This window comes from Zonotrichia albicollis, chromosome 5 (assembly GCF_047830755.1).
Source record: "Zonotrichia albicollis isolate bZonAlb1 chromosome 5, bZonAlb1.hap1, whole genome shotgun sequence".
NCBI lineage: Eukaryota > Metazoa > Chordata > Aves > Passeriformes > Passerellidae > Zonotrichia > Zonotrichia albicollis.
The window spans coordinates 53,254,823-53,278,351 of NC_133823.1; the positions used below are offsets into that span (position 1 = coordinate 53,254,823).

General features: G+C 42.3%; 1 protein-coding gene and 1 long non-coding RNA gene across 3 annotated transcripts in view; one reads left to right on the top strand and one right to left on the bottom strand.

Annotated features, from left to right (window-relative positions):
• Positions 1–294, bottom strand: part of STK32B (serine/threonine kinase 32B) — a 163,349-nt gene extending 163,055 nt beyond the window's left edge. The window contains exon 1 of one of the 2 annotated variants that reach the window (XM_074541751.1): positions 52–294. In XM_074541751.1, the coding sequence (XP_074397852.1) occupies positions 52–279 (228 nt within the window). In that variant the 5' untranslated portion in view covers positions 280–294. The remainder of the gene's footprint in view (positions 1–51) is intronic. The other variant, XM_074541750.1, reaches the window with a different exon arrangement.
• LOC141729185 (uncharacterized) lies at positions 2–19,309 on the top strand. Its single transcript, XR_012580498.1, has 7 exons — positions 2–1,776; positions 2,623–2,752; positions 4,097–4,222; positions 5,046–5,769; positions 6,500–6,613; positions 10,262–11,145; positions 15,683–19,309. It is a non-coding gene; the product is annotated as an uncharacterized LOC141729185 (long non-coding RNA).
• Positions 19,310–23,529: the final 4,220 nt, after the last annotated feature.

Here is a 23,529-nt window from a genome sequence, read left to right on the forward strand (position 1 = left end):
CGGAGGTCCTGCTGCCGGTGGCTTTTGGTAAGCGGTAAAAGCTGGATCTACCTGGATCCTCGCGGATCCTCCCTCCTCCGCTTTCCCTCCTCCCAGACCTAGACTGGGGAGCGCGGAGTGCCCGCTCCTGCCCCGGCCCCGCGCCCTGCCCTGCCCTGCCCGGCCCCCGGCGGCGGTGTCTGATGGGCAGTGGGTGCAGAGCCGCCCCTGCCGCCCGGCCGCGCTGGCAGCACGGGGGCCATCGCTCCCGAGGCGCGGCAGAGGCGGGAGGGCGAGCATTGCCCGGGCTCCAGATGGTTTTTGCTTTGCCTCCCGACTGGGAGGGGGCGTTCATCGCCGGCAGCCCGGAGGGACGCGGCCGGCAGACCGAAGTTCGCTGAGTTTACAAAGCGGCAAAAAGAACCAAAGGGAGCTGCTCCTTTCCCTCCCGCTCCAGCCCGTTCCCCCGTTCTCCCGTTCCCCGGGCGGGGCGGCCCCGGGAGCGCGGGCGGGGCGGCGCGGGCAGCCCGGCCCCGCAGCGCCACCTGCCGGCCGCGCCGGGCAGCCCCGAGCCGGGGCGGCTGAGGGCGCCGGGAGGGAGCTGCTCCTGCGGGGCGGGGGGGACGACAGAGAGACAGGTGAATGTGTGTGAGTGTGTTTGTGGAGAGGGACAGGTGAATGTGTGTGAGTGTAAACGTGTGTGTTTGTGGAAAGGGACAGGTGAATGTGTGTGAGTGTAAACGTGTGTGTGTGTGTATGTGTGTGAGTGAGCGTGCAGAGGGACAGGTGAATGTGTGTGAGTGTAAACATGTGTGTGTGTGTGGAGAGGGACAGGGTGAATGTGTGTGAGTGTAAGCGTGTGTGTGTGGAGAGGGACAGGTGAATGTGTGAGTGTAAACGTGTGTGTGTGTGCGTGAGTGTGCAGAGGGACAGGGTGAATGTGTGTGAGTGTAAACGTGTGCGTGTGTGTGTGGAGAGGGACAGGTGAATATGTGTGAGTGTAAACGTGTGTGTGTGGAGAGACAGGTGAATGTATGTGAGTGTAAACTTGTGTGTGTGTGGAGAGGGACAGGTGAATGAATGTGTATGAGTGTGAGTGTGAGAGAGTGTGTGTGTGAGCGAGTGTGCAGAGGGACAGGTGAATGTGTGTGTGTGTGGAGAGGGACAGGGTGAATGTATGTGTATATGCACGTGTGTGTGAGTGTGGACAGGGACAGTCAATGCGTGTGTGTATGCACGTATGTGTGTGAGCGAGTGTGCAGAGGGACAGGGTGAATGTGTGTGTGTGCACGTGTGTGTACAGAGATGGACACGGTAAATATGTGTCATGTATGCACATGTGTGTGTGTGGAGATGGACAGGGTAAATATGTTAAATATATGTGCATGTATACACGTGTATGTGTGTGTGTATGTGTGGAGATGGACAGGGTAAATATGTGTGCATGCATACACATGTGTGTGAGATGGAGGTGGACATGGGTAAATATGTGTCCATGTACATGCCTAAACATGTGTGTGTGGAGATGGACAGGGTAAATATGTGTCCATGTAAATGTGTACACGTGTGTGTCTGGAAATCTCTCCTCTCTAAAAGTGCATTAGCTAAAACTGCCAGCACTGGAAAGGGATTACACGGATCACCTGCCATGTAGCAAACAATGAGAGCTTTCTAGGCTTGCTGTTGATATTTATAGACAGAAATAGCTGTATCACTCCCTTACAAAAATTCTACCGTTAGCATCCTCTGAGTGAAGTAGAAACAATTGTGTTCAGCGCTTCCTCCAAAGGGAAACAGGTAAAAAAATTAAATATCTATATTAATACTGTATCCAGGTCAAAGCCTTTGCAGTTGCTCCAGAGGAAACCTGCAGACAGAAAAAAAAAATCAAATGAAAGTTGCATTTTTGCTTCTTCACTGTTACATGGGGAGAAGAGGGAGAAGGAATAGAAGGCAGAAACAGGGTATATGTATTTCCATATAGAGGCAGAAAGGCTTTACCACTCTCCTATAGTATTTATCACCCTTCTTTCAGTATAGCTGTTTAGAAAAGCCCAGGAGCAAATACTACAAAGCAGAAGAACTTTCAGTCTCTTTACCTGCCATAGTTACTCTCATGACCTGTCTTTGAACCCTATGTAATGCTGCTGTAACCTCTCTGGGAAAGGCTGATTAGACTTAAATGAAGTGGTAAGATCCTGAGCTGTGTGGCTGAGAACTCAGAGCTTACAGCCTCTACAAACCCAGAAAATGGATAAATTCAGACATGGTGATATTTTTTCCATAAGTAGACATGGACAGATTATATCACCTGCTGACGTCCTTTACTTAAATTATTTGGGTTATCATTACTTTCATGTGAAAACATTTGCAAAATAGGGAAGTTTTCAAAACTTTGACCAGTGATTATTCTTCTAAAATGGAGTCTGGAAAGCATGACTTACTCTTTGTCATTCTTTTGTTTATTTCTCACTCATTCAAAGATTTAGTCATCCAGTCAGGAGCAGAAATAACGTCATATTACTGAGTTTGTGTTCCTTCAGCCAGAAGACAGCAAAAATATTCAGAAATCACAGAGCTTCTGCTCTCTTTTGGGTTACCTAACCAACGTGGTACTTGATGTTAATCCATTTTCTTTGGCAGGAAAAGGAACAAGGAGGACTGCACTTAGGTTTCAGCTGACAAGAGTTACCTTCTGCCTGAGCTAAGGGCTTACATCCAGTCAATCTAACTGCTTCAGTTCACGTGGAAGTGTTTCAAAGTGGCCTTCCAGGTAACGTGAGGAACTGGTTTGCCCCCAGGCTGATCATTTTACACAGGAGAAGTTCATCCATAGAACATAGATATGAGGGATGAGCAGGAGCAGTTTGGTATCCCACTGCATGCAGAAAATACAAATTCATTGAAAACTACTCAAAACTGCCTCCAAGAGTTGTTCCATTTCTTTTTTGTGCCTGACTTCCTTCACATAGACCATAAGTCTAACAAGTTTCCTGAGATTACTTTCTTGATTTCATATGACAAGGCCCATCATGAACCAAAGCAATTCTAACAATTAACAGAACAATGAGTTGTATCTATCCATTAATTAGTCACTCCAAATAGACTGGTGGGTCATTTTGACTCCTTTGTAGCTTTGCAATAAATCTGCCCTTGATTTGTGCAAAATTAATGGTTTATGTTTAAACATCAGTATAGCTAGGAGGTTAAGACAAATGTCATTCTGTGTTCACATGAAATGCGAAAAATTAACATTTAGTAATAAAGTATTGATGAGACATTATTTTTAATTGATAACATTATATTCCTCTATAATGCTTGTACTTGAGTAGTGCCAGACATTATCCTTCACAGTAATTTTCTGTTGAAACAGACAAAAAAAAAAAAAAAGATGATCTGACAAGAATTGTTGGGTTTGCTGTTCTGAAGGCAATGTAATGTATTCTTTGCATCAGTGTCTGTGCTCTGAACTAAGATGTGTTTGTATGATACTCATCATCTTTCTGGGAGCGTCAGTGTTTCTGCAAGTAAATCAGAAGTTGTTCATAATGGTGTCCAATGGTGCTAAGCTTGGATGTGTGCTCAGAGCCCAGCCCAGCCTCAAGGAAACCAGTGGCAGTTTCCAGTGCCTTTGACATGAGTAATGTCCAGCCTTGGACACATGGGCTGCTTATTCACATGGTCCTGGGTTCCCCTTTGTCCTTTGCAACCCTGAATGCATGCTAAACTCTGCACAGAGGCATAACTCCAGCATCTTTTTTCTTAAAAATACTCAGAACAATCTGAATTCCATTGCGTCTGCTTCAAATTTAGCAACAACTCTTGAAGAACAATTACTCATATGTTTTTCCAATTGCTTTTGTAAACCAGAAATAAGTCTGAAATTCTTTATCATAACATCATGCATATCAGTACAGCTCTCTGAAGCCTGAGAATTCTCAGAACAATTAAATGTTTGCTCTTCTGGGACAGAGATTTCTAAGCTAAAATCAGTTTCTAAGTCTTGCAAGACCAAAACCAAATCAAACTTCTCATGCTTATCCTTTCACTGAAAAGACAGTCAGGTTTTGCTTGAGATAAACAAAGTTCTAAGCTTAAAAACACATTTTATTTTTAGCAGGTATCTGCTGCATAGCCTATGCAGAAAACACAGCAAGGAAAAAGGACAGTCAAATAGAGATCTTTTCTTCCCTCTCTTTTCTTTCCCCCTTCCTCCTGCAATCAGCATGAACATCATTTTGAGGTATTGTTTTACATTTTCATTTAAGTCCTATGTTGTCTGGCTTAGATTAACAGTGATTTTTTCAGATCTCCATGCAGCGTTAGCTATAAAGAAAATCAAATATGATTGCAATCCTTTGCATTATAAAAGTTCCCTCAGGGAATTCAGTGGTTTAAAGCCAGTAATTCTATGATTACAGCTTTTGTATTAAAATGCTTCTAATGAGACTTACGGGGTGAGGGTGACCTTACAATTCTTGATTTCACAGCACACCTTGTTGATATGCTAATATTTTTAAATTGCAGACTGTTTACGCTGACATTTTTGTGTTTGAATACTATCCTGCAGTTAACAAAGAAGATATTAAAATAGCATCTTTTGACTTTATGATTATGACTACTTTAAAAGGAAATATGATGGGTTATAAAGTCCCCTTTTTGGAAACCAGTAGGGTCACCTATTCTATTCTATTCTATTCTATTCTATTCTATTCTATTCTATTCTATTCTATTCTATTCCTTTTCTTTTCTAAACTTTGCACAGGACTGCAGTAAGCTCACTTTGGCTGTTCACTATGTCAGCTGAAGCAGTGGTAAATCTGCTCAAACCCTGTTTCCAAAGCACATATACTCTCCTCTGACCCCTTTCAGATCAGTAGGATGCGCTAAAAGGCAGAACATGCTGAAATCAGAAGAAAAACTTTGTCTTTCTGTGGTTTGCTCTCAGAGCATGGCCTCTGCTCATATTTATTTTTGTTTTAGAGAACTTATGCATTGGGAGTGTTTGCTAAAGAACCAAGCAAGAACCTGAAGTACAGTCTGACAGTCTTCTATTCTCTCATCAGGCACAAGTGCTTGCTGTTCCCAAGAAAGGCCAGAGACTCTGCAAATTGACTGACTCCTATTTCACTCCTGATGATTTTGGAGAAAACCGTTTCTCCTAAGACTCTATCAAAATAGTGTTAAACCCTTGGAGTTTTATTGAGATTTACTGTGAAAAGCAGTGAGTCTAACTGGCATTGTCTGGCATATCCATGTGACAGACAGAGTATAAGTTGAAGCATAGGTCAGATCAAAGTGTCCAACAAAGGATCCAAGCACAGACCAAAGTTTCCTTTACTTTTCCAAGATTAAGACAATGCTGGGAAAGAGTGGCTTAGTTTGGCTTCACAACCTGCTCTCCTAACTGCTCCTTCCCCAGCAGTCCCATCTCTATTCCCCAAACAGTCCCACCAGTTTAAAGCATAACAGACTTTTGGACTAATCCCAGTATGGGTGACCAGGCATGGATTTGTGCGAGGCTACAAGCATCTATTGCCAAGATAATGGAGTATGGAATAAATTCATGGACAAGCCCTGAACAACCAAATCTCATGGTTAGAATGTGAGTGTTGCTTTTCCCACCATCCATTTTACAGGAAGGCTGACAGATTTCACTAAGGATCTGTCAGCCAGATCCTGCATTTTCATTTCATCAGTGTGAACACAACACCACAACAGTGACCATTTACTCAGACCTGCTGTATCTTCAGCCTTCTTTCAGGAGAAAAAGAAAATGATTAGTCACAGGTAAGCTTAGGAAACCATAGGAAAAATTTACCACCTTTAAAAGGACATAAAGGACAAGAAGAACAAGAACACCTGAGTAAGCTATATATTAGAGAAAAACTGGAAAAATTTGTTTGTACAGATCCTAAACAGGTTAAGAGGGGGAAGTCAGTTTTGTACTATATCAAATGCACTGGGGTCTTAATAACAGTAGGTTTAGGGCTGGGCTTCTAGTTAAGTTCTAGTCTTATTTGTCATATATACTTTATCTGTACAATAGTGGGATGCCAGCCAAGTATTCAAATAAGATTAAATTGCCTGCTTGCGCAGCAAACACCATTCCAGCACTGGCTATCTTAAAGGAGTCTCCAACCCACTGGAGTCCATCAGAAGCTGATTGTCTAAAGTAAGAAAGTCAGCTTCCTGTGCCTCTTCAAGGAGTGAAAAGAAAATGGTTACCAGAATCTAAGATCAAAAGTAATTACAGGTCCAGAATTGCTGGTCCCAGTTTGGACATATCACTTTTGAGCTGTGGTTTTGTAATTGGCTTCAGTCACAGCCTGATCAGGTCCATTATGCCCATTTTGTGATTTGACACTCTTACACTGAATCTCAGATTGATAAATCCTAAGCAATTTTCACTGCAGTATGTAGCAGAAATCACTTTAAAATAGAGAGCATTTTGTTCCTTTGCAGCTTTTACCTGTTTTCTCTGGAATTCAATGTGGTATGCGCTATTTATTTCCCTCAGCACAGAAAGAGCATGGAAAACTTGTGAGAGATTTTCCTAAGTACCTTCCTTGATATGGCTGAAGTTTTGGAGTCCAGGGTGTGAGAAAATAAACCCCAATGGTACAGCTGGAAGGTGAGAAACTTGGTGTCATCTCTCTGCAGGATTGTGTGTGGTTGTCGTCTTAAGATCCCTGATAATACTCTGGTCTGAAACAGCTGTGGTGGAACAGAGTCAAGTTATGTAAGATCAAAAAAAAGTATAACAAAAAAGTCAAGAGGTTGGTCTTTATTCCATGCAGGAACATGAACAGGAAGCATGGACAAAATATCTTCTGCCTCTACAAGTTTTGGTCACGGCCTTTGGTTTTGTGTTTGGGATGTTAAAAAGGAATTTTTCTATGCCTTCTGAAGTTGTCCAAAGAGGTGTAGGACAAAAGACTTGGGACACCACAGGCTCTGATCTACTTACTGCAACACCATGTACTTCAGCATATTCAGCTTGGGCATGAAACTGTGACTTGGGATCCCCCTGTTCCAGTGCTCATGCTCTGTGACCACTACACTCTTCTTTGTCTGTTCACAAGGTGCTTTCATGTACACAGTATATTTTTGAAGTAGGCTTTTTGCAACCTAAGGAAGGGGCAAATGAAAACGTCTGGAGCTCCTTTCCTTGCTTTAGAGAGACAAACTGGTTCCAGCACCTAACACAGCTCCTGCCCCTCCCCACAGCTGGGTATCCCAAAGGAGGTCACACTGGATCTGTGCTTCCCAGGGCAGGCTGCTCTGCTGTTCTGCTGCTCAGCAGTGCTGCCATTGCCCTGTAACAGCTCAGCCCTTCTCCCTCACAGCCTGCACCAGCCCTGTGTGCTTTATGCTCCTCTCAATCTCAGCTGTTTAATAAGCTTTATTGCTTAACGATTTCTCCCTTCCTCTCTTCGTGTAATGTAGCTGTATCAGGAGCACTGGGGATTCTCCATTAATAACTTGTCCTGTTGTGTTTTGTCAAGTCCTTTCTTGTGACTAGTAATTTATCAGCGGCATTGATTGATGGAAAATTATAGACTTCCCAATCTTTCCTAGCCTGCACTGTGTCTTTCAAGAACTCATAAAGTAGCTCAAGTGATGAAGAGCCCCTACTTAGAAGAATAGTTAAGAGGCTGCTCTTTTAGAGCTATTACATTTGGGCTATTAAAGCAAAACACTTAAATAGGCATGCCAGGATGACTTACACCTCTTGTTTCTTTTCTTCTCAGGAGTGTAGCTACACCTTCTCATTTAGGTTTTGTGTTGCTTTGTTTTTTAATTTGGACATAAAAATCCAAAGCTGCTCAAGACGTGTATTCTCATCTCAGAGATAAGAAAATAAAAGATTGCTATTTGAAAACTGAAGTCCCCTGCTGAATTCACAAGATAAAACCATGCAAGTTGAGGAACCATGATGGTTTTGAACACAGGTAGCTGAGAAATGGAAAAGAAAAATCAACTGTTCAGAAAAGTGGCACCTGGATGAACTGTTATCAAAATAATTGGATGTATAAAATAAAGGAAAACATTAGTTGCTGAATAACCCATTCCATTTGCTAAAATGTGTCAGAGTAAAGCCTAGATAGATGCATTCATGAATTGTTCAAGTTTGCAGCAGGGAGGGGAAAAATCACATTATAATTTACAGAGCAAGTGAACAAAATTTAAAGGTTTTCACATCTGCTGAAAAAATAAATGAGAATCTAAGATTTTATAAGTGTTCTTGCAATTAGCAATTTTATTATTTTGCACTACTTTAAATGCTTAGAGGGTAGAAAATAAATACTTGCTGATAATTTTCAGGACAAAAAGCTGAAGAACAACACAGTAGTCCCAAGAAAGATATCTGTATTTTCCTCTGAATTGTTTGCTTTACTCTGCTTCAGATTTAATCAAATCTCTCTTTTCCCTTGTCTCATAAAGAGATTTGCTGCATGTACATTCAGTACATGCACACAAGACTCTAATCTGTGCAATGGGATTGTGGAAGAGGCAGAGTAGGAGGGATAGGCTTAAGTGTGCTGTGCAAGTGAGGCTCAGTGGTGCTTGAGAACTACATAGGTTTGGAAAGTTAGAGCTATGCAATTGCACCTTATAAATAATAGCAGGAATTATGTATTGACACCTTGTAATTTACCTTTGGTCACACATAAGCATGGGAAAGCATTTTGCTGCTCATTGCTATTACATTTACTGGAATAATATCCAATTAACACAAGAGCCCAGCTCTCTGTCAGAACCTTGTTATAGAGGCAAAGTCATCTCCAATCCCTCTAAAATATACATCCATGAACCCACTAAGCTCCTTTACCCCCCAGTCATGCATTAGTTCAATGAAAATAATGAGACTAATAAATCTTTCATGGAATGTGTGTTTGTCTTCTCAGCCCTAGTATTCCCCTCAAGTGAAACTGCTGCAGATGTCCTGGACAAACATGTCCCTAGGACTGTGACCACATGCATTTTTGTCCCCCAGCACTGGATGCATTGACATTGCTGGTTTGGTTTGACACAGGAGTGCACTTTTCAAGCAAACCTCACAGCTGAGTCAGTCCAAGCCTGGATTCCTTTGTGGGGCACCAGACCCAGAAGGTGCCTTGCAGGAGTGCAGCCTGTGCAGCCTGATGGTACTGGGCACCAGAAGGGAGGTCATGCAAATGAACCCCAAAACACACATACAGTATGGATATTACAGCCTCAGCACCAACCTTTCCCACTCCAGATCTGGTCCAACAGCACTGATCTGACTGCTAATATAGATAGAGAAGACAATTCCAGGCCTCTAAATGTTATAGCCCCTGTTTCATTACTGTTTTGCCTCCCTGGGCCCTTCCAAACCCCCACTCCCAATGTTTCTGTCATTATCATGAACATGAAGCAATACATCAGACCAATTGCAGAGTTAATCTATTCTTTCTTTCTTCATTCTTACTCTAAAAAAAGGAAAATAATGTGAAAAGCATCTTATGGAAAATAGTGGTGAATAAAGCTCTTTTGTTATGTACAGTCACAACAGCATTTACTTCCCTGTTGCACTCCAGCTTATCTCAATTTACATTCAAACAATGATTGAAGGAGAAAAATGTGCAAAAGTACCAGGAGAGGCAGCCTATTTAGAGTCCTCAGAACCATGCATGGGTGCAGGGGATGAGCAGACCACAGGCAGACACATCAGCTGTCCCTGGCAGCCAGTCAGCTGTGAGAAATGAGTTTGGCTTCTGGGGGAATCCTGCAGGATAACACACATTCACTGCCACAATTTTTTTCTTGTTAATGTAGAATTGGACACCCAGTTTGGTTCAGTCATGCTTGGTTAGCAAGGGGAAGGAGCTCTTTCTACACAGACTAGTCAGGGCAGAAGGGGAAAATTTGCTCAGCTCATGCTCTCTGGGGTCTTCTAGGATTCCAAGTATATGCAGCTCTGTAGATGCCATCGATTTGATGCAGTTGTGAGTCCTTATAGTGTGAAGACGTTCCTTATTATTCTGCATGTCTATTTTATTCAGATATTATAGCACTGTTTTCCTCTGAAAAAAATCTGTGTGATGGCATAGTTAAATTCAGGAAAGAAACTTCTGTCAAAGGTTAAATTTACAGTAAAATTATGCTTTTAAAATAGCTTAATTTTAGCCTTTTTATGCCTTACAAATAATTTTATAATTTAAAATTATTTAAACTTTTCAATAGGTATAGGTCTATTACAGTGGCATTTTATATGTCTGATGTTTTTCTGACTTTTCTGGACACCATCACTCAGGAAAGAAGAGAAAAAAGACAACCAACACTGAATGGAGATCCAATTTCTCCTGTCCTGATACAAAAATGAGATTTATGACAACTTGGTCTAGATTTTAAGGCCTTTCAGACCTACTGTAACCTTCAGCGCTCTTCACCCTTCAAGCCTGTTTATTTTACATCTTTCTATATTCTTTTTTATCTTCCTGGACTCTTTCATGAAAGGGAATAGAGAGAGGAAATAGTGCAGTAACAAATACACAAAATTTTCTACAACTGGTGACACAATATGTGGTTCTTATATGAGTTTTATTATTTTTACCTCCCTTTAAGGATGTTTTAAAATAGCTTTAGAGTACATTTGTGGGAATTGTGACATTTATGACAATTATCATTCCTGTTAGAACCTTAAGAATGGATCTAGCTTCCAGAAGGATCCTTTTTTTATGTGCATATAAAGGTGTTTGTCTCTTCTGCTTCTGAACAAACATTTGTGAGCAGAGTTACAAACGTCGATGCTCAGCAGTGACTGCCACCTGCCCCATCCATCCTTCTGCCTTTGTGTGTATTTTCCATAAGGAAGGCCCCACTGCATCTTCAAGATGGAAAATGAGCCTAAAATAGTGATGCAAATGGTGAACTGATAATTAAAGAAGCTGAAGAAATCATGGCCACTGCTTCCATTACTCTGAAGCCAAAATCTGATTGGTGTCACTGAAGGCAGCTTGTGAAAATTGTTTCATTTGGTAACACAGTTCCCAAAAGCAGGAGTCACCTCATGTCTCCAGAAAAGCATGAGATTTTTTCTGGCCAAGGTGTGATGTTCGCCCTGCAAAGGGCTTTACCCCTCAGCCTGGAGAGGAGAAACTGCAGCAAGACCACCGGAAGGAACAGAAGCTTCTGCAGGTAGGCAAAGTGCAAATATTTGGGTTCTTTTTCTGCAGAAGGAAAATGTTTTGTCTTGTTTATGTGTTTTGTTTCAACTCTGTTTGTAGCCTTTGTCTTGCTAGGCTGGGATTTTGTGATTTGGAGCACATTTGTGTGCCTGAATGAAGTCAGAGTGTGCTTGCTTGGAGGGAAACGTGTTACTGTTTCTTGCTGTGACGCTGCTGCTATTGATTGAAAGGAGCCTGCTGTGCCTTACTGCTAAAATTACAGGAATCTTCAATAGACCAACCAACAGCCCTTGGAGGGGGATAAAAAACACAGAAAGGAAAATGTTGATGTAAAATCATGGTGGTGGTGAAGTTTGTTGTTATTAACTGTTCCTGCTATGAGCCCAAAAGTGACCTTTTCTCACACAGGGTGCTGGAGCTTGTTCCAGGAGAAAGTATTTGAGAGTGGGCTCACTAATGAGGATTTTCCAGAAATCCAGGCAGGTTCTTGTGAGTCATCTCCCAGGAATGGGATGAGAATGCTAGGGGCCAAACACCCCAGCTCATGCTGATCGTGGGCATGGCAGCAATGTGGGAGTAAATATGTGCTCTTGCTCGTTTCAAAGCAATTTGGTTTCAGTTGATCACTGAAAATTAATAGACCAGAAAACATCTTATTTTCTTAAGAATTACAGGACTGTTTAGAAGATAGTATGTGCAGAGGAGTCAGACTACACCTCCTATACAGCACTGACCAAGGGAAAAATGAGTCTCCAGAAATATCTATTCTAGTGTGTGGACTCTATGTGTGTGTAGTTACTCAAGCATTCAGTAACCCAACTTTTAAACGTTCTTTAAAAGCTGCTTTTGAAATTGAATATTACACAGGAAAGAAAAAGAGGAAAATTTGTAAAAGTTGGAGTGAAATATGGTGAAACAATCTGTGAATTTATTTCTTGGTTTTGATTTACATGCTACTTGTACCTAAAGAGGTGTGGTATGTTCAGCTAGTGAATAGATACATTCCAAGCCAGTGGCATTGTATATCCTTGAAACTCATCTGAATGTGTGTTTTCTTCCTATATTTTGTGAAAACATTTACTTTCTTGCCAAAAAGACCAGAAATTATTTTTAGGCAGCATTGAACACACAGCTCATGCTTGCTTGAACACACAACTTGTGTTTATTCTCTTGCTTTATTCAGTGCAGAACTCGCTGGTCATTTACCACCATGATTGCTTGTCCATGGTTCATTCTGTGCCCTCCCACTTCCCATGCCCTCAGGGTTTTCATCCTCACTCCCAGACAGACACCAGCTCACAATACTTCATTTTCAGCCCTCAGCGTCACCGAGATTGAAGCCACCAGAGAGAAGCAAACAACTCTCAAGCACAGGGCACACACAGCCCAGTGGCTGGCACTGGACTCCTCTGTCCAGTGCCAAATGAGCCTCCATTAGAGAATTATGGACATTAAAATGACAGGAATTGAGCTGAGGCTTTCTGAAGCTGAATACACAAGCTGGAGCAGGACAGCCAAGTTCTTGGTGCTGTGAAAGCTCTCTGCTCTGTGATGTGCTAGCACAAAGGAAGAGTTTGCTTTTTGGGTTTAAACCCAAACAGAAGAAACTATTTACAAAGACTGACATAGTCAATGTGCTATTCATCCCAAATATTGCCAGATGAAATAAACTCCAAAAGCAGCATTTCTTCTTCTAGGGAGAACTGTTGGAGGAGGAGCTGGCCAGTCTGAAAATCCCATGTACACAAAACCCCCAAATCAGTTACAGACTTTTTCAGATGGATGTGTGTGCTCTTGGAAGGGAGAGAAATTGGAGAACCTTCTCAGTGTGCTACCTCAAGAGGGAATGATTCATTGATGCCTGTAGACACAACAGTGAGAAATCCACCATATTAACACAGACATTTTTCATGTATTGATTTCATGAAACAAATGCTAATCCAGCATGCAATTGCCAGACAAGAAAATACATTGTTACTAATGGACTGTAGGGAAACAACTTGTGGAGAAAAATGGCAGTAGGTTAAACACAGACGTGTGCAGAGGTTGCAGCAAAGTTCTGTGACCCAGGGATCATCTTTTCACCACATGTTTACACAGCTTCTAGCTCAGTGGGAGTCCTGATCTATGGCTTTGCCCCCTAAGCTGTAATCCATACAGCAATGCTAACAGCATATGTCATCTGGAAATTGGTCTCCAACCCTCAGCAGTGTAGTAGATAATGACATGTAGTGTCTTCTTATTCTGTGCTTCAGATATTCTCTAGTTACACTAACAGCAGATTTCATTCCCTCACTGGAGGCTGTGAGCCAACAGGCAAAAGGAATTTTTTTAAGAAGCATGCATAAACAAAAAAAAAAAAAGTGAGAAATCATTATAGTCCCTAAGGCACCGATGCTTCAGAAGGATTTATTAAAGAAGATTCTGCATTATGCATTAAAAGCTCCGGCACAGAGTCCACCTAAGCATTCCTCACTTGAGGAGGTAGTTGTACACAAGTCTTTGTCCATAACTTTTTCTGGGTGTTTTTTATGCTCTTGGCACACACATGCACACAGTTTTAAGTCAGAGGGTGCCCTTACTGAATTCACCAGCAGCCTGTGAACCTTGAGCTGTGTCCCAAGAAGAACACCATCATCTTTTAATCAGTGCTCTCTTTGAAAAAAAGGTCAGCATCTGATGCTGGTCTCTAACACAGCTGAAGGTCTTTCAGGGATTGCACTGGGAATTCAAGGAATTTATACACCAATTCTGTGCCAAGGATCTCTAAATGTCAGCAGCCTAACCCAAAGTTATTTTGTATTTCTTCTAAGAATATAGTTGTCACATCTACTGTTTCATGTTACCTTAAGCACCAGAATAATTTGAAGGGGAAAAAACATCCTCATTAGTCTTATCCTAGTTTTTAAGTATCTGCTTTCTAATTACTTATAGAATTCTAATAAACTCATTTGCTACTAAATGATGGTGTGTTCAACACTGCCCAAAATACTTATAAAAACTTTATGCCAATCTAGCAGTGATTTTTAGTAAAAGAAGCTGCAACATCCATTCCAGAGCTTGTGACGTTTTCACCATGAGTGGAGTTTTTTTTCTGTATCACTGCAGCATCTGGCATCTCTTACTTAGCCTTTGTTCACCTAAGGCAGAACCATGCAGCTTCTGACTCTTCCACTGCTGCACTTGGGGAAGCTGTAATGATGGGAGCCCCAGGAGAGAGAGTCCTTGAACTCAGTGCCATGAGGGGCTGTGATCCTCTGGGACTTTGCCTGGGTCTGGCAGGACAAGCACACCTCATGGTTTGTCCTCATTCTTGGTCATCTGAACCACATACAAGCAGCCCAAAAATCCCTGGTGACTTTAGTTCCTGTGATCAGAATCTACCCAAAAAAAAAAAAAAAAAAAAAAAAAAAAGTTAAATAATAAAAATCTTGATAAATAAAATTCAATTAATAGCACGTGAGAGAGTGAGTTAAATAAACCAAAAATTAAAGCCCTAGAATATAATAGAATTTCAGAGAGGCTCTGGCCTAACAGTTGCTCTGTTTCAGGGCTGAAGCCAAGTTCTAAGTGAGGGTGAGACCCTGATAGTTTTAATCAAGTTACTGTATCAGTTGTCCAGTTCCTGACACCAGCTGCCAAGGTGGATGCCAGCATCTGCCTCCACTCAAGAATAAAATGAAACTTGATTTTCCTCATAGCTCTGCCTTGGGTGAGTGAAAAGAGAAGAATGCATGAAAAAGAGTAATCATACATACATATATGACTTCTCTTACCTCCTGACTTGAATGATTCTCCTCCAGAACCACAAGTGCAGCCAACTCTGACTCATGACAACAATCACCACTCTCTGTGTCTGTCTCACACGTGGCAGAAACATGTTAGTGCTGGATATGCAAATATTTTTTCCATGTTGTTTCTTTTTCTTTTTCCCACTCTGACACGACCAGAGGATGCAGGGCTGTCCTTGGACAGTGTTGCCTGTGTTCAGAAAATGCCTATGCTGGTCCACAGCCCAGCTGGTAAAAACAAAGAATGTGAAAACACAATTCAACATGAGCTGAAGTTCAGATTCCAGACCCAGGACTGGTTTGTTTTCTCTTCAAGCTTTGAATTCTTCTAATAGAGGGTGTGTGTGTGTGTGTGTGTGTGGTTTGGCTTCAATATTTCCTGGAGGAATGTGTCCACACAGCTAAACAAAATACCTCCCAGGGGGCAGCTTGGGCTTCACGGTCGCTGCAGCACAGAGAGAAAATTTGATTTTACAAAGACAGAAATGGAGTACATCCTGCCAGGGTATAAGAAAATGTCATGCTTGACATCATTAATGGTCAAATGATAACATTGAAAAAATAGTATTTTCCTTCAGTGCATTTAAATCAGGTGCCTTGAAACCTTGTCTATGTCTTTGGGAAAATAATGGGAGATAGATAAATAAAAATAATCAATATTTTCCAGCTATAAAAGGACTATGGTCAGACACCTTTTCCAAAATGCTCTTATGTGCCTTGTAAGTTTGGCTTTTTTTTTTTTTTTTTTTCCCTGAGGCTTGGTCTGCTAACAAAGAGGTGTATTAAATACAGATGAACAAAAATCTGCTCAGAGCTTTTCCTTCTGCTTGCAAATGCTGATTTGTCTATAAGGCTACTCAGGCCTGACACCAGGTCTCCCTCAACGAAGGTTCAGCTTCCTCAAAGAACAACAAATACATTTAGCCTTTTCCTAGCAAGTTCAACATTTGATGGAAAGGCTTAGAAAATGCAGCTCACCGAAGAGTTTTTTTGTTCCTACTCCTGTTAAAGCATAAAGCTAAACAGAGCTGGTTTATTGGCATCAAGAACGGACAGAGTGTGTTTGGAAATGTAACACTTCTTTGAAAAGTGTGTGTAAAGCAGAATCAAAGAGTCTGCTTTGATCACTTTGATACTTTCCTGAATGTGTTTGGTTTCTTTGACTCCATTTGCTTCATTTCTCTTTGGTGTCAGAGAGACAATGGTGTGGACAATGCTGTCATTCTCTGCCCATTGCATTATTACAGAAGCTCATGTACCTAAATTATGCAGTAGGGAGAATTGGAACTGTATCTTTTTGATGTGAACAAAGTTGATGCCAATCTTTTTTGTTAGCCTATATTTAATGAGTAAAACGGGTTGATGTTGTGTGTGTAGCAGCTGCTTTGCTGCCTGTACATGTGCTTTTTATGTTCCCCAGGAGCAGAACCAGCCTTTCTGAGAGCACCCTGTAGCTGCACAGCGCTGCTGGCACAGCACTGAAAATGCTCCATTCAGAGCAGGTGGGACAACTGTCCTCCTCTGGCCAGGGCATTGTCACGTCCTTCTCTGGGCTGGACTCCAAGGCCTCCAGCTTCTATTTCAGGCAGCTGTGAGCTCTCTCCTAGAAAACCATGGACTGTTGTGCCTCTGCAGCTTCAATTCTCACCTCAGACATAGTGAGAGTTACTGGTCAGCCACCAAGGCACAGAAGCAGGGTTCCAGCTTTGCCGGGGCTCTACAGCCTCAGTGTGCCTGACCTTGGGAGGCTGGGATGTATGTGCATAGTGGGCTGAGGAACACCTCCCTTTCCATCCCCTACTACAGAATTCCCAGCAGCAGTCATGGCAAAATGGATTGTGAGCAAGGCAGGCTCTGATGGGCATGGAGTGCTCAGAGCTGGCCTTGGCAGGAGAGCAGGGCAAGGACCCAGCTGATGGAAGAGTAACTGGGGTGACAAGGAAAGAGAGGTAGAAGGGAAATATGGATGTGTTGTCCTAACTTTCCCATACACTGAATGTTCTCACTGTTTCTTTCTGCACCCCACACAACCTGAATTCATCCTCCACAGCTATGGGTGGCCAAAAGTGGCCAACATGCCTGATGAGCAGATCCCTGCATTTATACTGACAACAATATCTCCTTGTCCCTGCTGGCTGTAACTCCTCTGACACATCCTAAGATTAAATTCACCTATTTCATGGCAATTCTAACAAGTGGCTAGCATTTATCCCATGATTAATGAGCAAGTATGTAGTAATTAACTTGGCACCTTTTTTTTTACATCCTCCATAGTCAACATATAATGAGTTCTTGCACTACAGTAGAAATTTTATGTGAAATCTCATAGACAAACACATAGTGTTATTGGATTTGATTCTTTCCACTAATCCAGTCTCTAGCTATCTGCTTTTTATTTCTGATCATTTATGTTGATACAGACTCCTAAATGTTGACATTAGGTCAGTGGAAGGGTGTATGGTTATACTTGCCACAAAGATAGATTGTGAGTAATACAGATTAAAACTTCAGCTGTGTGTCTTTGTGTTACCAGGAAGTCATTATTTCACACAAGCTGCTTGGTTACAAGGTGATGAGTACATTAAGTCTGGATAATTTAAGATAAACAGACATGGTTTTCCTTTAGTATTTCCTCAAGATTACTGGGGAATTGGGAATGCTCTTTCCCTCTTGCGCACTCACTCATGCTTTTACCCTTTTTGGGCTATTTATTTGAGAAACAATGAACATTTAAATTTTCCCTGCAGACTTTAGCGTGACTTCACTCTTGTGTATTCTATATATATGTATATCAGAAGGACACTTTACATTTCAAAAGCAACAGTTCTCAGTTTTTTGAAGACAGCTGCTTATTTCAAGAGAGCTTCTCATTTGCAAGGGTAGCCTCAGCTCTCAGCAAGAGAGATCATTGCAGTGATATAACTAACTCTCATTGCTGATAAGATTGCTTTTTGCCCAAATGCAGTTTGCCTAGTTTTCAGCTTGGGAAACTTTAAATTCTCCAGTGACTTTGCCAGCTAGACAACGACAGCATCAGAGTGTGAATCACACCATTTCAATGGGCTGATTGTGAAATAAATATGAACAGGAACAGCAGGGGGTAGCTTTTCTTTAGCAGTCACAATTTCCTTTTCACTATATGCCCTTAAAATGCCCAGGCAGACCATTAGCAGAGGGGAAGATTGATAGAATTGCATTTACATCTTAAATCAGGCCAAGTTCTCTCTTTCCCAGCCACAACCCTTCCAAAACATCAAACAAACAAACAAAACAAAACAAAACAAAACAAGAAAAGCTGCAGCTAAATAGAGAGAGGAAAATAAATGTTAATTTGATTAGCCTTCCAATGGAAATTAGCTTAATGGTCCAAAATTAAAGGTGTAGATGTTTAAGACTTTGGCTGGTTCTACACATGAAAGATATGTCTCTCCAACAAGAGTGATTCTTCATTCAAAATATTTCTCTTTGTGCCATCCCTCAGTGCTTTTCTCACTACATTACCCAGCTGTAATGTTGTCTCACTCTTGTGTCACTACTTCTTGTTTCTTTCGGGAATAATTATAAACCAAAAGTTTATAAAACTGTGAGAGTAAGTAGCCACTTCTGCCGAGGAAGGCCCCTGAGGCAGCCTTGGCTCTGCCACCACCCAGCTGGTGACCATGGGCACACATCCCTGGCCTGGGACCTGCTGCCCTGGGCTCCCCCCGGCACTGCTCATCCCAGGGCTGGCTTAACCCAGAGCTGGGCTCTCTCTGGGAAGCTGCCTGAGAACAGCCCTGCAGGCAGGAGGGGCCTGTCCAGCAGCTCATCCCTGCAAATGTTCTCAAAACTACCTGTGAGGATGACAGGGTGTTGAAGATTGTAATGCAAGATGTTCTCAATTACCATCTGTATGGCAGATTACCTTTGTCAAGTGGGCAGTTTGCCTTATCTCTCTCTTTGAGTGACCACAATCACTCCTCCCTCGGGAGGCAACATCTGATAACAGACTATTGAATGTCACTGCATGACTGATAAGATCTAACATCTCATTGTGAGATGCTCAGCCCAGAGGGAGGAGCCAAGCATTGCTACCCAGATATAATCCAGAGGTTTTTGAGACATCCACATTGGCTTTTCTCCACTGGATTTCCCAGAGGAACAGCAGCTGTCTCTTCTTCCATGGAATCTTCAGAGGAAGAATACGTCCTTCTCTGCAGATCCCCCTTGCTCCAACAGAACCACCCCTGATACTTCAGGAGGACTGCAGCCACATTTCCAATTGGACTGCCACCAGCACCCTGACCCACAGGGTGTCAGGTTGGGTTCTGACTCTGTCGGTGTTGTTCTAGTGTACTGCATTGTTTTATTTTGTCCTTTATTTTTTTCCTTTTCCCTATTAAAGAACTGTTATTTCCTGCTCCCATATTTTTGCCTGAGAGCCCCTTAATTTAAAATTTATAGCAATGTGGAGGGGTGTGGAGGGTTTACATTCTCCATTTCAGGGGAGGCTCCTGCCTTCCTTAGTCGACTCCTGTCTTTCCAAACCAAGACACAGTGCAATCTCTGGGTGTACCCACCACAATCTCCAGCAAGACCCACCACAAGCTGCAGTCTTAATTCTCATAGCAAACTATCAGCTGTACCATGTATGTATGCAGCTACACTCCTTGTATCGTCAACTCATTCTCTCCTTAGTCATCCCACTTCAACAAAACCAAACTAAAACCATACTTGTAGGGACACCTAGTCAATATGTGATTCAGAAGCAAAAGAGATCCTTTTTATTTTTATCAAAAAATAATTTATGTTTTATTTTTATCAAAAGAATTTAAAACAGAAATGCTGTTCAGGTTTAGGTGGCAATTGCATCTGAAACACAGTCTGTTGTTAACACCAGTTTCTGACACTGTCTGGTATTTATTTTTCATTTGTTTCAAGGCAAGCTGGCAGAACAAAAATACAATTACTAAGTTTATGGATTTCTTTTTTAATAAAATGAACCTCCATTCATTTTCATCACTTCTGGATATTAGCAAGTAAAATAGATCCTCAGCTATCCCCCTCTATTTTATACATTCATATTCCTTAGAAGAGTATTTTAGCTGTACAAGGTATTTTTCACATAATTTGGTTTCAAGGGACTGACAAAGCTCTGAATGTATGTTGTGTCACCAACTCACGGGACTCCAAAGGTTTCTCTGTGAGAAACAAGAAAAATTGTGACTGATTTACTCTTACTTTGGCTTCAGGGCTTTGGTGCTGCTAAGGCCAACTGAACTGGACAAGTTTTAATCTAAAGTGAGAATGTGGATCCACAGGAGTCTGTGACTTGTGTTACTGATTTCAGAGATGGCAGGATTTCTTCCACTGTGCTTAGTTATAAAACCTGAAAGCCATGATCAGGAAGAAAGCAGAACTAAGAAACCTGATGTATTGTGTGGACTTGTACTTTGCCTTCTCAGCCAGCTGAGATGAGAATTTATGTTACCTTGCAATTGCTGGGAGTACTGTTTGTATCCAGAAATACACACAACAACACAAGCTATGACATTTGCAGTTTTCTAGGCAAGAAAAAGTAGAAAACTGTGCCTGCTAGCATGCTAAGCAGCTACTCAAAAGCTCTTGTGTAGGCAGTGGTTCAGCAAAGTCTCTTTGGATTCTTGTTTGGCTTGGATTGGATTGTTATACAGAGCTGCACTTTCAGTCTCATCAATTATTTCCTTCAGTGGCATAATTGTTCTGAAAGGTGCTGCAACACCAGTCCTAAAAATTATAGTCCCTCATCTCCTTGCATATTAACCACAGTGCAGACTAGAGCTCCTTGGAGGGACAGCAGAGAGCTTAGACCCTGCATTTTTCAACATCTGAATTCCCCAGGGGGCTTGTATCAGGGACAAATTTGGTAGATGAATACATTTCTTTCTATCACCTCCAATAAACTCCTTGGTGGCTGACATAATTTTTCATCAGGAGGGTAATCAGGGAGGGTGGGAAGCTGACCAGCAAAGATAAGACCTGGAGCTATCTGCCACATTTGCTTGTGAGAGAGAGAGAGGAGGATGGAAAGCAAGGCACAGCAGGAAAGTGCGAATAACTTGAAATACTGCTGCTGTAAACATGAGCAAGGCTCCCTCTTTGAAACCCTGCTATTGTAAGCCTGACTGCAGTGCTAATAAAGAATGGTGTTAGCTTGGGGTAACTCACACAGGAGTGGTCCCAAAGCCCAGGCAGGGTCCAGACAAGGCACTTGTGTGTTCCTGGGACAAGGCAGCTCTGCCTGTGCCATGGCCAGGGAGGGAGGCAGGCTGAAAGCACCACTGTTATTTCACTGGAGAGGTCTGCAAGTTACTCCAAGCTAAAATTGACTTTTCTTAGCGAGGCGGTGAAGGCTTAAGCCTCTAAATCCTGCATTACTTGAATCAATAGGCCTTGCAGTCACTGAAAAGAGTATCCCTGAGAAGGCTAAACCACATAATCTCCATCTCCCTGGCGCTGATGGCCGAGTTCCCACAGTGTCTCTGGGAAATACCATTATCCCATCATGGAGACAGCAGCCAGCACAGAGACAAGCCAGGCAATGCCTGCACTGCAGTGACAGACACTGGTGTGGACATCTCTGTGCTCTCCTGGGCTCTGCCATCCTCCAGAGCACCCTGTGCCCTCTGGGTGCAGGACACTGCTGCTTCCTGAGCCCCTGCTCTACTGCAAGTGTGGGCTGGGCACTGCCTGCAGAGAGGGCTGGTCAGCACAGACAGTGCAAATGTAACTGGTCTGAGACAGCACAGGGAAGTCATTCCTGTTCTCAGCTCTGCTGGGCTGTTCTGTCTCTGCCCTGGAGCACAGGACTCCCCATTTGCATATCTTTTCCTTCAGGGAAAGTACCCAGTGCAAGGTTTGTGCTAGCAAGACCAACAGATTTCAGGACACCTACTTTCTTTTTCTGACCCAGATGGCTTTACCTGCTTCTATAACTATTTTATGTAAGAAAAGGCTATTGGGCAGTAGCATTAGTTTCCTCAATATATATGTAAATTTTTTAAAATAACAATAGCAGGAAAGAAAAAAGAAGCCTGTGCCACTGAGTAAGGAAAAAGGACTTTTGCTTAATTATCAAGGGGAAAGGGCATTGCAGCACCAGCCCAGAGACAGCTCTGAGACCCTGCCTGCCTTGCCCACTGCTCACAGCTTGGCCACACCACACAGATCACCAGCAGAATCTTACTGCTATCAAGGAAGAGAAAACAAAACAATGGATGGGATTAACCCCAGCTTCAAATGCAGGCCCACAGTGCTGCCACATCAGACTTCCCTCTGTGCCAGGAAAGTGCCAGTGCTGTGCACCAGCGCCCGCAGACTCAGGAAAATGTGAGATTGCAAAACCTCTGCTCTGAATTCCAGCTGATGTTTATGGAAAGCCTCAGCAAAGTGCACTGTTGTGCAGCAAGGAAAAACATGACAAACAGATGAGACTTTACCAAAAGGCCAAGTTTTCCAAAAAGTCTTGTCCTGAGCTGGAAGCTTGCAGAGCAGTTAATCCCTGCTCCGAAGCAAGAAGTGACACCTTCAGCACAGCAAACAACTGAGTCACTTTGGGCTTTGAGGTGTTGCTTAAATACACAGGGCGTCCTCTGTTTTACTCTTTTTATGTTCTACCTTTCCTATTTTTCAATATAATCAGAAATTCAATTCATGAGGTGTCTCATGACAGCCTCCAACAATCTTAAAATCAACATTTTCATTAAGCAGTTGGGTTTTGGTATTAAGAAATCAGCAACTTGCAAGGGCTTCTATCAAAAGTTGGCGGACACCCTGGTAGACTGCTCAAACATGGGAGGAATTTCTGGCTGCATAGTAAGTCCCTAGACTTTTAGAAAAATATTATTGTTTGAGTTTTCAGTAAATTGGAAGCAAAAAGACAACATAGTCAAATTTTTCTTTTAATAAAAATATGTCATTTTTAATAAAAATGATAGCTTTGTCATTGTAGGCTTCTAAGTTTCTTCTCAGCCCATGTGTCTGTCTTTGCTATGGAATATTCCTGATATAAGAGTAAATAAGTGCACTTTGAAGAGCACTCAGAGATATGGTGACATCATCAGCCTTAAGAGTTAATGCAAAACTGTGAGAGCGGTCCTGAGCCCTTGAAGACCCATGCTCACTGAAAGAAGAGCATGATAAAGATGTGTCTGTGCTGGAGATACCCCCAGAGTGATGTTTGTAACAAATATGGAGACACTGACTGATTCCTGCTGTGCTCCCTGCTAATGCCAGCCTGAGCATTGTCCCACAGACAGGAAGGACTGTAAAGAGCAGCTTCTCCATAGAGGCAATCCTTAGGCAAATTTTGACTATAACATATTTTGATCCTTTCCCCCTTCCCCCCCTGTAGCTCTAAATTCCTTTTCCATGTCCGTTTTGAATATTGCTTGTAAGAGGCTATTAGCCTTTGTGAAGAACAGCTTGTGTTTCCCTGTTAAAGACCTTCTCTGCCCAAGGCGGGGAATGCACCAGAATTAATAAGTGGCTTTGCATAAGTGACTGGATAAAAACAGTCACTGAAAAGATTCTGGAGGGCTTTGGTAGCTGTGTATCTGGCTCACAGATGTGCCAGGTGCCCCAGA